Source organism: Hippopotamus amphibius, chromosome 13 (assembly GCF_030028045.1).
Source record: "Hippopotamus amphibius kiboko isolate mHipAmp2 chromosome 13, mHipAmp2.hap2, whole genome shotgun sequence".
Classification (NCBI taxonomy): domain Eukaryota; kingdom Metazoa; phylum Chordata; class Mammalia; order Artiodactyla; family Hippopotamidae; genus Hippopotamus; species Hippopotamus amphibius.
Genome location: NC_080198.1, coordinates 22,603,986 through 22,617,633, shown reverse-complemented (window position 1 = coordinate 22,617,633; position 13,648 = coordinate 22,603,986). Strand labels below are relative to the sequence as shown.

Genomic DNA, 13,648 nt, shown 5'->3' with positions numbered 1-13,648 from the left:
GTTGAATTTTCTAGAAGATAAAATAATTCTTAACAACTATGTACCCACAAACATGGCAAAAAGACATACCAAATTTATTTAAAAGTATTTGTTACCAGGAGGCGGGGAAGGGTGGAGGAAGGAGCTGAGGCGGACGGCGCAGACAGGCGCAGGCCTGCGCGTCTGTTCTGAGCCTGCTCGCCTTCAGACTCCGCAGGGAGGTTTTAACGTCATTTCCTTCCGAAAGATGAATGGGAGGGCTGATTTTCGAGAACCGAATGCAGAAGTTCCAAGACCAATTCCCCACATAGGGGCTGATTACATTCCAACAGAGGAAGAAAGAAGAGTCTTTGCAGAATGCAATGATGAAAGCTTCTGGTTCAGATCTGTACCTTTGGCTGCAACAAGTATGTTGATTACTCAAGGATTGATTAGTAAAGGAATCCTTTCAAGTCATCCCAAATATGGTTCCATCCCTAAACTTATATTTGCTTGCATCATGGGATACTTTGCCGGAAAGCTTTCCTATGTGAAAACTTGCCAAGAGAAGTTCAAAAATCTTGAGAATTCCCCTCTTGGAGAAGCTTTACGATCAGGACAGGCACGACGCTCTTCACCAACTGGGCACTATTCTCAGAAGTCAAAATATGACTCAAATGTGAGTGGTCATTCATCTTTTGTGACATCCCCAGCAGCAGACAATGCAGAAAAAGAGATGCTTCCTCATTATGAGCCAATTCCATTCAGTGCTTCTATGAGTGAATCTACTCCCACTGGTATTACTGATCATATTGCCCAAGGTAGAAACTTCTCTTGAAATGAATTTCAGCATTTTATGGTCCAACGACCTGATCCCAACATTGAAGAAAGTCCTAAAAGAAAAAATATAACATATGAGGAATTAAGGAATAAGAACAGAGAGTCATATGAAGTTACTTTAACACATAAGACTGACCCCTCAGTCAGGCCTATGCAGGAAAGAATGCCAAAAAAAGAAGTCAAAGTAAACAAATATGGAGATACTTGGGATGAGTGAAAAATTGCATCATTGGACCTACTGAAGAAGTTTCAATATCCAGCTTCATCTAGGTGGTCATGAACATCTGCATGCTTTGATCTCAGCAAGCAGTCTTCATAAACACATTTAAAACTAGAACCTGGGTTTTTGTGGTTTGGCTTATGAAGATGATGTTTTAAAAGCTTACATTTTAATGTTAATATTGTGTGAATCTATTCATTTTGGGGAACTCTTTGAATGATGGTAATATACCATGATTATACACAGTTTGTGAAATTGTTTTAAGTTACAGGGCAAGGATACTCAGTTATAAAACTATGAAGAGAGTGTAATGCTCTAGAATCACTGTATCTGAAAATAAATAACTTGCATGTTGAGTTGGGGGGGAGCAAACATAATTTTAAGCATTAAACTTTACATCAAAAATTATTAAAAAAGCTTTTTGCCAAAAAAAAAAAAAAAAAGTATTTGTTATAAATCTATTTAAACTTTTATATACATACAATATACATACATATATATGTCAATGAAAAATTAATCAGTCAATCTAAAAAAGGCATGGAAAATTTTATTCAAGCCAAATTTGAGGATTATAATTTGGAAGAGCATCTGAGAAAGCTCTGAAAGCTGTTCCACCACTGTTAGAAGTCAAGGTAGTTATATAAGTTTTTTGAGGCAGACAACTGTACACTACATATTATTGGCAATTTATACAATGCAGATGGAAGCACCATGTGACCCCCTATGAGATCAAGAAAGAATGTTATCTTTCAGCAGTTGTCTTACTGATGCTAGGAGAATACTGCTAGCAGGTAATTCTGCCAGTGGGGGAGGTTTGGTCGATGAATAATGCAGATACACAATGCACAGTTGGGGGAGAGAGGAGGCCAAAGGACAGAGACTTTTTTTGTTTAAATTTTTCTCGTCTTGCCATAAAATATGAATTCTATTTCACATATGTCATTTATACATATAATTAATGTGTATATTTCAGTAGGGCAAAACATTTGGATGATTCAGTAACAAAGTACAACAAAATAGGAGAGAATGTTTCAATTAGGTGTTTAAATTTCTTGCTTAATCTATGCCTAAACCCACTGAATCCATTTGATTAGCCCGTGTGGCAAGCAAAAATGCAACAGAAGTTTTATATTGTGGATGAAAAATTATCACTTGCCATCTGCCTCTACAAGGATTAGGTTACTAGCCACTGTAGTCACTAACCTTCAACACACCCTAAAGGAGTTCAGGGTGGATATTAGGAAGGAGGTGCTCTGTGCTCTGGGAAAAACTGACAGAACAGGACTGCAGAGAATGAGATATTTTTCAGGAGAAGATTGTAAGAGCCCAAATTCTCGCATCTTCTCATATCTAGAAAAGCCCTAAAACCATTAATGAAGACATATGCTCCTCATGGCGAGCAGCAACCTTCATGTGACGGGCAGCAACCTTCTGTCAAAATGTGTGCTTGACTGCACGTACCCCCTTCACTAAAGCCACATGTGTACTGACCCTTACCTCTTTGGAGCAGTCCCTCAGAGCTAGCTAAGAGGCTGTCTCCCAGGCCATTGTCCTCATTTTGCCCCAAATAAAACATAACTCACAACTCTCATGTTGTGCTTTTGTCTTCCCCCAGTTGACAATATCTGACCTCATTCCTTAATCTACTCATCCATTTCAGACCACTATCCATTAAGTAGAGTCAGGACCAATTCAATGGCAGCTTCAGAGATGTAGGGAAGGTTGAAGTTGGGTTGGAAGATATACTGGGAAGTTGCGTAGTTCAGTTTAATATAAAACATAACATGAAAACTACTTCAATCATAAACTGAGAAAGATGTTTATTGCTATAACCTTTCATACCTTTCTCCCTCCAGTATAACAAATAGGCACAGAATTGACAATTCTTAGAGTAACAGGGAGATATTAAGCCTTTTTATGAGATTTAGCATACTTTGTAATTCTTTGTATGTAACCAAACTGTTGTGTTTTTTTCTTTTTAAAAAATTTATTTATGTATTTATGTATTTAGGCTGCTCCAGGTCTTAGTTGCGGCATGCGGGATCTTCACTGTGACATGTGGGCTCTTAGTTGCGGCATGCAAACTCTTAGTTGCAGCATGCAAACTCTTAGTTGTGGCATGTATGCAGGATCTAGTTCTCCAACCAGGGATTGAACCCAGGCCCTCTGCATTGCAAGTGTGGAGTCTTACCCACTGGACCACCAGGGAAGTCCCTGTGTTATGTTTTTCTAAAGTGAAAGTGTTAAAATACAATGTGGTGTGACTTTAGTTTATACTGTAATGTTATATACCAGCATCTTCTTGGTAATATGGCAAAAGATTCAAAAGATAAAACTGTTTCTACCTTTCTGTACTGGCTAATTGATATACTAGTGTATATGCGTGTAATATTCTATGCAAGTCCCCCCTCCTGCAGGTAATATAATAGTTTTAGTTTTAATTTTCTTTTATTACTGAAGTCTACAGAATATTAATTCACATTAGCAAGGTATATTATGTTTTGAATAATTATAACCATATGTTATCACTTTCACATTATTTTGAATTTATTAGCTTTCTCACTGCATCCTCATGTGGAGGGGAGAGAGAGAGTAAGCTCTCTCTGGTGTCTCTTCTTATAAGGGCACCAGTTCCATCATGGGGGCCCCACTCTCATGCACACACCTAAACCTGATTACCTCCCAAAGGCTCCATCTCCACATACTGTCATACTGGGGGGGAAGGGCTTTGACATAGGAATTTTGGGAAGACACAGTTCAGTGCATAGCAGCAATCAACAAGGAGGTCTCCAAAGAGCAATCTACTACAATGAACTATTAGGTCTCATAAGCACTGAGTGCTAATGAAGCATTTTTTTCTCCCAGCACAATCTACAATCTGGGACTAGTTAGCCAAGCAGCTTACAGCCCAGCGCTGATGAATCAAAGTCAACTCAGACTTAAGTCATTATAAAAAAGCATACTTTTATTGTCACCATCCTGATTATGCCCCTAAGCTCCTCACTCTTTTTGTTTGTTTGTTTTGTAACGAGCGGCATCAGTTGACATTGTGTAACTAAATCTGGAATCATCTATCATCACTGATGGAAAAGCATCATCCACTTCACTTAACAAAGGTATAAACACCGCGTTCCATCAAATCTGGATAGTCTTTCCTCATGACTCAGGCTACAACCTTACTTCCACCACATTTTCTTTAAGGAAAAATTCAAAACAATTTTTATGGCCATTTCATTTTAAGGTTTTCAAACTTCGACAGTAGAACCTCCTTCTTTCTACTACCACATATACCTGGGGTTTTCTTTGTTTGCTTGTTTGTTTTTACTTTTTTATTTGAAAAAGTGTAAATCTGCAAGAGTAGAACAATAAACTCCTGTAAATGCTTCACTTTACTTCACCAAAAGGTTAACATTTTGCCACTTTTGCTTTATTCCTGTGTGTGTGTGTGAGTCTGTGTGTGTGTGTGTTTACTTATTTTTAATGGAAGTACCACTGATTTACAATGGCATGTTAGTTTCAGCTGTACAACACAGTGATTCAGGTATATATTACATATATATATATTTTTATTTTTCAGATTCTTTTCCTTACAGGTTATTACAAAATATCGAGTATAGATCCCTGTGCTGTACAGTAGGTGCTTGTTGTGCGTGTATACTTTTATACTTATTATTTATGCCAAACCATTTGAAAATATCTTGTAGGAATCATGACCCTTTACTCCTAAACACTTGAACCTATATTCTCTTGGAACAAAAGCATTTACTTAATAAACAGAACCCAGAGGATGAAAGGAAAAAAATGCTGGTCTTTACCAAGGCCAGGTGTGAAAGGTGCCAATTTTTTAATGAGGAATTTGCATAGCAATTACAATTTCCCCTATGACTGCAGGAACCCGGTGAATGAAAGAATTCCAAACTGAGTTGAGGCATGCTCCATTGACCTGAGTCATTAAGAAAGTGTTTGGATTGCATTTGCACTACAGGCTTCAACCCTCTGAGGAGTCAGTGGGCTAACACAGGTGGAAAAATCACCAATTTATTGATTTGGTCCATTCCAAACATAGCTGAAGCTTTCTTAAACCACTTCTGAGACCCCACGCTGAATGCATTCTTGTAAATGATTGTATTGGCTCCCTCTCACCGTCAGGATTAACATACTGCTGGGCCAGGGTTTGCTTTTTGATTCACAGATTAACAACCCACACATCTCCTTTTGCCAGGCATCACATCATCTGTTTTGGAGCCAGTCATTCTGCAAGCCTCAGGCTTGAGACTCAGACTAGGAAACAAAACTTGCCATCTGGGATCCAACTTTAAACCCAAATTCAAACACAAGTTGACGCTGGGAGCTCAAATTTCCCTCAGTGTAGTTTACTTATAGCTCCTGACCTTTAAGTATTGTAACAAATTCCTTCCACTGCCTCCTTTGCCTCTGCATTGGTGTCTGACAAACCTTGTCTCACAAACTCAGTTGGTACCAAGAAAATTTACACACACCCCTTTCCTTGGTCACTAACCACTGATCATTTCCTGACTGCTCTTATCATGGTAGACTCTTCTTAGAGAAAGGTGCTTCTGGCAAGAAGGCCTCACCATAGCACTCATCTTATTATCCACAGTCAGCATCTAATTATGTCATGCCAGGTTTTTTTTTCCCCATTGGGACTAAACCTTGCTTAATCAAGATGGCCAATACATTTGTGGTACTGTCTGTTCTGAAGAGCATTGCTTCCAATTTGAATTTCAAAGTCTTTTGGAAAAAAAATTGAAAACACAGTCAATTCTCCTATGTGTATTTCAAAATGGATGTACCAGATTTGTACTTCTGGATAAAAGTACCATATACCTGAATGTGAAATGTACGATGGTGGAGTACACTCAGGCATCCTGTCATGAGCATTGGTGTGTACAGTCTCAACTGCAGACATTTCAAAGATATAATCTTCATTTTGGTGGATTTGGGAATATGTGTGACAAAGTGTGAAAATTATAATAACCCAGAGTTTCTCAACCTCAGCACTATTGATATTTGGGGTCAGATAATTACTTTTTTGTGGGGAGCTGTCCTGTGAATTGTAGGATATTTAGCAGCCTCCCTGTCCTCTAAGCTGCAAGGTGCCAGTACCAACACCCACACTCTAAAATGTAACAACCAAACATATCCGCCGGCGGGGCGGGGTGGGGAGGGTCAAATTCACCCTGGTAGAGCATCCCTGCCATCAATGGCTTTGGTTTACTTTTCCCACATGATTGGGGTAAAGTAATCTTAGCAACTGCTAGATAATTTTAAAGTCATATGTGCTTATGCACAGATTGCCTCTTATCTGCCAGGTCACTGAGAGTAAGGTCTAGGTTTTTTTACTTTCACATCACTAAAAGTATCCAGCATAATCTTTGTATAGTATATTTATCACTGACATTGATTCCCAAATATTTCTGGCTTTCTTCCTTCTGAGAGTGGTAGAATTGAACTTGTCCTATTTGCAGTAAGGAGTGGCCACCTGACTTTTCTGGCCAGTGAAATGGGAAGGAAAGGGATGCATGTCTCCCCAGGTGGGAACAATTCACCACATGCTTGCTTTCTATCTAACATGGCAACCATCACCATTTACGATGGTGGCCACTCCATCAGTCTGGGTCTCTGAGTGAGCAGAGCCTTCTGCTGGCCTGGGTTGAATATAAGTAAGGGTGTAAAGTAAACTTTTCGTGATTTACACCACTGGAAGTATGGGATTATTTGTTACCACAACTTATTTTAGTCTATTCTAACGCATACATGCTGGTTTTAATGTCATGGACATTTGGATTCAGAGCACTTATGAGGGTGGCTTGGTTCCTCTTCTCTCACCCTTCACAAGGCTAGAGGTCACTGATGGTGAGCCTTGAGTTGGGAAAATAGTTGCATCTCAGGGTCCTGATCAAGTTTAACTCAGATTAAGCTGCAAAACTGGTTAATATTCCATGAAGAATAAAAAATTAACTGCCATAATTATCTGAAAAATTAAACTGAATTTTCACTATCTGAGTCCTATTACTACTACTTACAACTAGTATTCACTGAGTACCTTCTCTGTGCCCATCAATGGACTAAATATATTAATCTACACAAATTATCTTCCTCATCCCTTATAACAGTTCTCTGAGGTAAATGCTTTTATTAGCCCTGTTTTAGAGCTGAGGAAACAAAGACATCAAGAAGTTATTCATTTGTTTGAGGTTATAGCTATAAGAATTTGAACTGGGGTAGCCTGATCCCACAGCCTGTGCCTTTTGACAGCTATGATAATCTACCTCCTAAAGCATGATTCTCACTCTGATTCCCTAGAAAACCAGGTCCCAGTGCATGTGCAGACATGTGTCCCACAAGTTAAGGCTATATATGCTCTAACAAGGAGGCCTTAAGAAATGGTTGGAAAAAATATATTTCAAATTAGGCGAGATACATTAAAATTTGACACCTCTGTGGATTATGGTAACTTAATTGATCAAACCTATGTATTTAAGTGAATATATTTCTTTCTTAGGATGGATCTGGCCATGCCAGAAAGCTGCATGTAAGACATCTTTGGCTTTGAGTCACAGTTTAATCTACTGAGTGTTATCATTTTGGTTCCAGAGCCATAGAAAGCATTCTGCCACAATTATGAGGCTTGATGTCTCTATCATAGTAGCTAATCTCCAAAGGTGGCCCCAAAGGAACCACATCTCCCAGGTATTCAAGCCTTGTCCAATTTGAATCTCACTCTCCTTACAAGATGACCCAGTAAGCCCCCACTGCAGTCAAGTTGACTATCCAGTTAACAGATCGATGTAGGGTGGTTGTTTACCTCGTAATTTTCCCTTTATAAGTCTTCCTTTTAAGGCATTCCTCATTTATATCTTGAGATTCTCTCTATCTTTATGAATATTAAACACTTAATGGAGAGAAAAAGAGGAGAGAGAAGTGCAACTGTTGGAAAGTTTTGCACACTCATCCATGTATTAATTCATCCACTGTGTTACTTTCCTATCACTGCTGTAATAAATTGCCACCAGCTTAGTGGCTTAAAACAGCAGAAATCATCTTACAGTCCTGGATATCAGAACTCCTGAAATCGAAGTGTTGGCAGGACTACCTTCCTCATGCAGGCTCTAGGGGAGAATCCATTACCCTGCCTTTGCTAATTTCTTGAGGCCACCTGCATTCCTTGGCCACACTCCCTTACTCATCTTCGAATAACATCACTCATCCTCTGCTTCTGTCATCACATCTGTTTCTGGCTTTGACCCTTTTTTCTCCTCTTATAAGGATCCTTGTGATGACACTGGGTCGACCTGGATAATCCAGGATCACCTCCCTGCCTCGAAATTCTTAATTTAAGCACAACTGCAAAGTCTCTTTTGTTTTATAAGGTAATACATTTACAGATTCTGGGGATCAGAACACGGACATCTTTGGGCAGCCACTATTCTGTCTACTACACCCATTTACCATTTGATATATTCACCTATGCAACTGATTATGTGAACATTTATTCAGCACCTAATGTATATCAGACACTGAGCTAGTTGATGGAAATGTAAAGAGGAAGAAGAATCGACCACATGTACAAAAAGCAATGCTCACAAACCTTAAAAACACAGTATTGGGACTTCCCTGGTGGCGCAGTGGTTAACTAATGCAGGGGACACGGATCTGAGCCCTGGTCGAGGAAGATCCTACATGCCAGGGAGCAACTAAGCCTGTGCACCACAGCTACTGAGCCTGTGCTCTAGAGCCTGCGAGCCACACCTACTGAGCCCATGTGCCACAACTACAGAAGCCCACACACCTAGAAGCCTGCGCTCTGCAATAAGAGAGGCCACCACAATGAGAAGACCACACACTGCAACAAAGAGTAGACCCCGCTTGCCACAACTAGAGAAAGCCCACGGGCAGCAACAAAGACCTAATTCAGCCAATAAATTAAAAACAAACAAACAAACAATAAAACATAGTACTGAGTGCAATAACTAAGAAACAGAAGAGCTCCATAGCAGAATACCATTATATCAATCAAGGACATATAAAACCTCAATATATATATTACAAGAACAGATATAAACACAAGGATCCACATCAAACCACTATAATTGTTGTATATGAAATAGGAGAGGATGGGTGTAGAGAATGGGGGGATGAACACACTAAATGATTAACTCAAATCCTTGCAATGAATATTTAAAAGGAAGATAAACAAAGCAGTTTTAAATAATAAACATAGTAGATTGATGTAAAGTGTAATGGAGCTGTTAAAGCGGGAGGGCACAGAACAGACAGGAGCATACTGTAGAACAGTGGCTCTCAACTGGGGATTATTTTCCCCTAAGGGACATTTGATCATCTCTGGGGACATTTTTGGTTGTCAAGTCTTGGTGGGAGGTGCTACTGGCATCTGGTGGGTAGAGACCACGGATGCTGCTGAGTAGTATTTGATAATGCACAGGACAAACCATCTCCCCACTTCCCCATGACAAAGATTTATCTGGTTGCAGATATGAATAGTGCTGAGATTAAGAAATCCTGTGGTAGAACAACCAGAAATAAAAATTAAGTGTCTCTGAAATTATTGTGGTATGCCAGCAGATTTGCTTTATAAATATTTGATTATTTTAGGGATTAATGTACCATCAACTCTTCATACTCTGTGTTCTCTCTGCTGGTTTAATATACTTCTTTCCTAATACCTATGTCTGTTCTCCATGAATTTCTGTTCCTATGCCTACGTGATGAAGGCACTGATGTTTCTTCTCTTTAGGCTTTTTAATGATACCATGAGCTTAAAAAATTTTGGATCATGACTGAGGTTAGAAAGAATCAATAATCACTGTTTAATTCTACCAGTTCCATTTGGGTTATAAGCTAATCTTCATACAAGAAAGGGTGTTGATGTCTCACATTTCGACAGTGGTTTTGGCTCTGTCAATCATTCTAAATTTAAATATTGTAACTTAAGGGTCCAGTGCAGTAATTCTATTCAGGGTCTTCAGTCTTGTATAACAACTCAGTCTTGTAGTAGAATAATGAAGTATGGTCAGCTTAACAAATATCAATGGTTAATCATGTATATATATATGACATACAATTATATATGATTAACCATTTATATATGTAATTATATATATGATTAACCATTTATATATATATGATTTACCATATATACATAACCATGGTGTGTGTGTGTATGTGTGTGTGTGTGGGGGGCATATATATATACACCATTTCGTTTAATAATTTAGTGGAAAGATTAAAAAATTCTAAATTACTGTATGTCTAAAACTATCAATTCTGTCTGACAAACTCAAATTACTTTAACAGTGTGACTATTACCCTTCTAGCTTATCCTTTTTCCCTTTTCTTGGGGCATAAAAATATCTCAAACCTATACCAATAGTATTGTCCATTCATGATAGATATTAGCAGATACTAATTGACCATGTGTTTGACAGAGAACTAGACATGTTTAATGGAGAAAAAAAATCCTACAACATTTCATTTTCAATACTCTGTCTTATTACCAGGGACCCATATATACTGTAATCAAAAGAAAGTTGGCTTTGGGGCTTCCTAGGTGGCTCAGTTGTTAAGAATCCACCTGCCAATGCAGGGGACACGGGTTCAATCCCTGCTCTAGGAAGATCCCACATGCCGCGGAGCAACTAAGCCCGTGGGCCACAACTATTGAGCCTGCACTTTAGAGCCCGTAAGCTACAACTATTGAGCCCATGTGCCTCAACTACTGAAGCCCACATGCCTAGAGCCTATGTTCCGCAACAAGAGAAGCCACGGCAATGTGGAGCTCCTTGCACCACAAGGAAGTGTAGCCCCTGCTCACCACAACTAAAGAAAGCCTGTGCACAGCAACAAAGACCCAACACAGCCAATAAATAAATAATTTAATTAATTAATTAAAAAAAAGAAAAGAAAGTTGACTTTGGAGCCGTAGATCCCTATATGACTATGGGCAAGTTATTTAAATTCTCTAAGTTTTAGTCTCTTCATTTGTAATACTGTTCCTATAAAATTTAATTAAAACTTGAAATTAAGTGAAAAAATGGAACATGTAGCCACTAACTCCCTTACTTGTTCAGTTCCTGAATTAAGCCCCATCAATACTGAAGCATAAATGAGTTAATGCTTTGCTTTTCAGGCCAAGCCAAGATAAAGCAAATAGGTAAGAAAATACTCTATCGCTTTTATGACTGTTTCTGCGGTGTATCTTTTGATGCTTCTTTTGATGCTTAGACTAAATCCCATACCAGCTGAACAGAAACTTTTCTTTCTTCTGAAGTCCTCAACATTAGTTTCTTTAAATACTTATTTTATGCTAACTAGGGGCTGCCCTCAACCCTCAGTTTTTAGTTGATCTTCATGTGAATGTGTTTTATCTCAACGGATAAATCATAAGATCTATAAGATCCCTGAAGTTAGGAAATACATACATATTTCCTATACACACATATATGTATACATATGGAGAGAGAGCGAAAGACAGACAGACAGACAGAGAGAATATACCACCTTATATCATTTGTATCTATCTATCTATCCATCCATATATACACCTTAGTCTATTCAAGCTGCTATAACAGAATACCATAGACTGGGTGGTTTATAAACAACAGAAATTCATTTCTCACAATTCTGGAAGCTGGAAAATCAAAGCTCAAACCATTGGCAGATTTGGTTTTCACTGAGGACTTGCTTCCTGGTTTACAGATATCTGTTTTCTCACTGTGTCCCCACATGGTGAAAGGTCTCTGGGGTCTCTTATATAGGGGTACTAATCCCATTCATGAGGGCTTCACCCCCATAATCTAATCACCTCCCCAAGGCCCTACTTCCAAATACCATCACACTGAGGATCACGTTTCCATATCCATCTTGCAGGGACACAAACATTCAGGCTCTATGTGTATTGCTATCTCTCTCTCTCTATCACCTATACCTATTGTTTTTGGTGTCAAGAACATTTATACAGTGCCTGCCCAGAATGCAGGTTCAGGGTGGAGGTAATAAATACTTTTGGGGAACTGAATATCCCTGCTGCTCATTTTAGTCTTTTTTTCCCACATATATGCTAAACTTCAAATACTTAAAAGACAGATTAATGTGTTTTAACATCCTTCAGTATGATCAAATTCAGTGATTCACAAAATGTAATCTTTTAGTTATTACCATTTTGAATCCTCACGTCACCTTAGAGGGAATAAAAATTAAAATACAGCAAAGACCAGTAATGTTCAATCAGTAAACCTGATGTTAGTATCTATTTAGAGTTTTGTATTTCAAAGAAACTAAATCATATACAAGGTTCTAGAAATTACCCCCCACAAAAAAATCTTCAAAATGTGACATTATATCAATTTATATTCAAATAATCACTTTTGTTGCTGCACTTCAGGCATTAATTCAGCCAACACAAAAATCTTTAGCAAGGAAAAATGCCATATTCTGTTGTGACTGTAGCCTGAAAAGAATAAATATACTATAAGGATGTCATTTGCAAAAAGTTAAGAGTCACAGGTATTTTCTCTTTACTTTCATTTTATGTAGCTCTGGTCAATTTCACAGCCTGAAGCCATACTGAACAGGGAAATTGGAAAACTGCAGAACATATTTGCAGAAGTGAAGTCCTATTTTCTTTTACACTTTCTTCATCAGAGCTGCTATCCTTCTTGTGTTTTGTGGTATTATCGACAAGAGCCTGGGCACAGCTGATAATTGCTAAAAGTCATTCTCCTCAAGTGGAAGCAGAAAAAAAACCAAGGCGACTATGCAGTTTTCTCCTTTTCCAAATTTGCTGCTTTCACAACCCTTCATCTTTGTTAGAATTTAAATGTGAAGACTTTTTTACTTTCAAACAACCATGGTTATAACCATCTTCTTTGTCTTGGTTCCTAGGTAATAAATATTAAAGTAAAATAGCTCTAAATGTCTAATTTGAACCAAATATAGGTCCTTCAACTATTCTGGTTTGCTTTTTCAGTTTTCATCCTTACTAAAATTTACTTTAAACTGTAACTATTTGAGAAGACTGCTTCAGAGGACAATATAGTACTTAATATATAAAGAAAACTGGATTACTCTTGCTACTGCCTTTCTAGATTGGCAGTGAGTTATTAAATTTCAAATTAGAGCTATCTGAAAACAAAGCTGTAATCTTTGGCTATTTAGTATCAACCCTGAAACAAAATCTTCTTTGTATCCTTACAGATCAGTGAGAATGAATACTGTGGGACTACTGGCTCAATTTTTGCATCTTCACACTTATTCTATATTTTTTAAAAGTGTATTTCTAATGATGCTGGAATCTTTAACATGGCATTCCATTTGCCCAGTAGGATGGAGTCTATTTACAGTGTCATATAAATGGCAAACTTGTAATTATAAATCTTCATTTTTTGCCCTATTTATATTTAAATTGGCTTTTGTTCTTTGTCATCTGCCCACCTCTAAATTCAGAAATTCTTGTGGGTCAGAGAATCAGAAAACGTACAAAAATTAAACAATACTGCCAAATCCATTTGTTAATTAGGGAAGAATTAAATGAAAAAGAAAGTTGGCCAAGTTTCTTAAGCCTTAGACAGGTGGCTACCAAAAACAAAA

General features: G+C 38.0%; 1 protein-coding gene across 1 annotated transcript; it reads left to right on the top strand.

Annotated features, from left to right (window-relative positions):
- Window positions 1-203: 203 nt before the first annotated feature.
- On the top strand, window positions 204-1,439 carry LOC130834874 (OCIA domain-containing protein 1-like). The gene is made up of 2 exons (XM_057705897.1): window positions 204-779; window positions 978-1,439. Exons 1-2 carry the CDS (start codon window positions 227-229, stop codon window positions 1,013-1,015), a joined length of 591 nt encoding a protein of 196 aa, XP_057561880.1. The 5' UTR covers window positions 204-226; the 3' UTR covers window positions 1,016-1,439.
- Window positions 1,440-13,648: the final 12,209 nt, after the last annotated feature.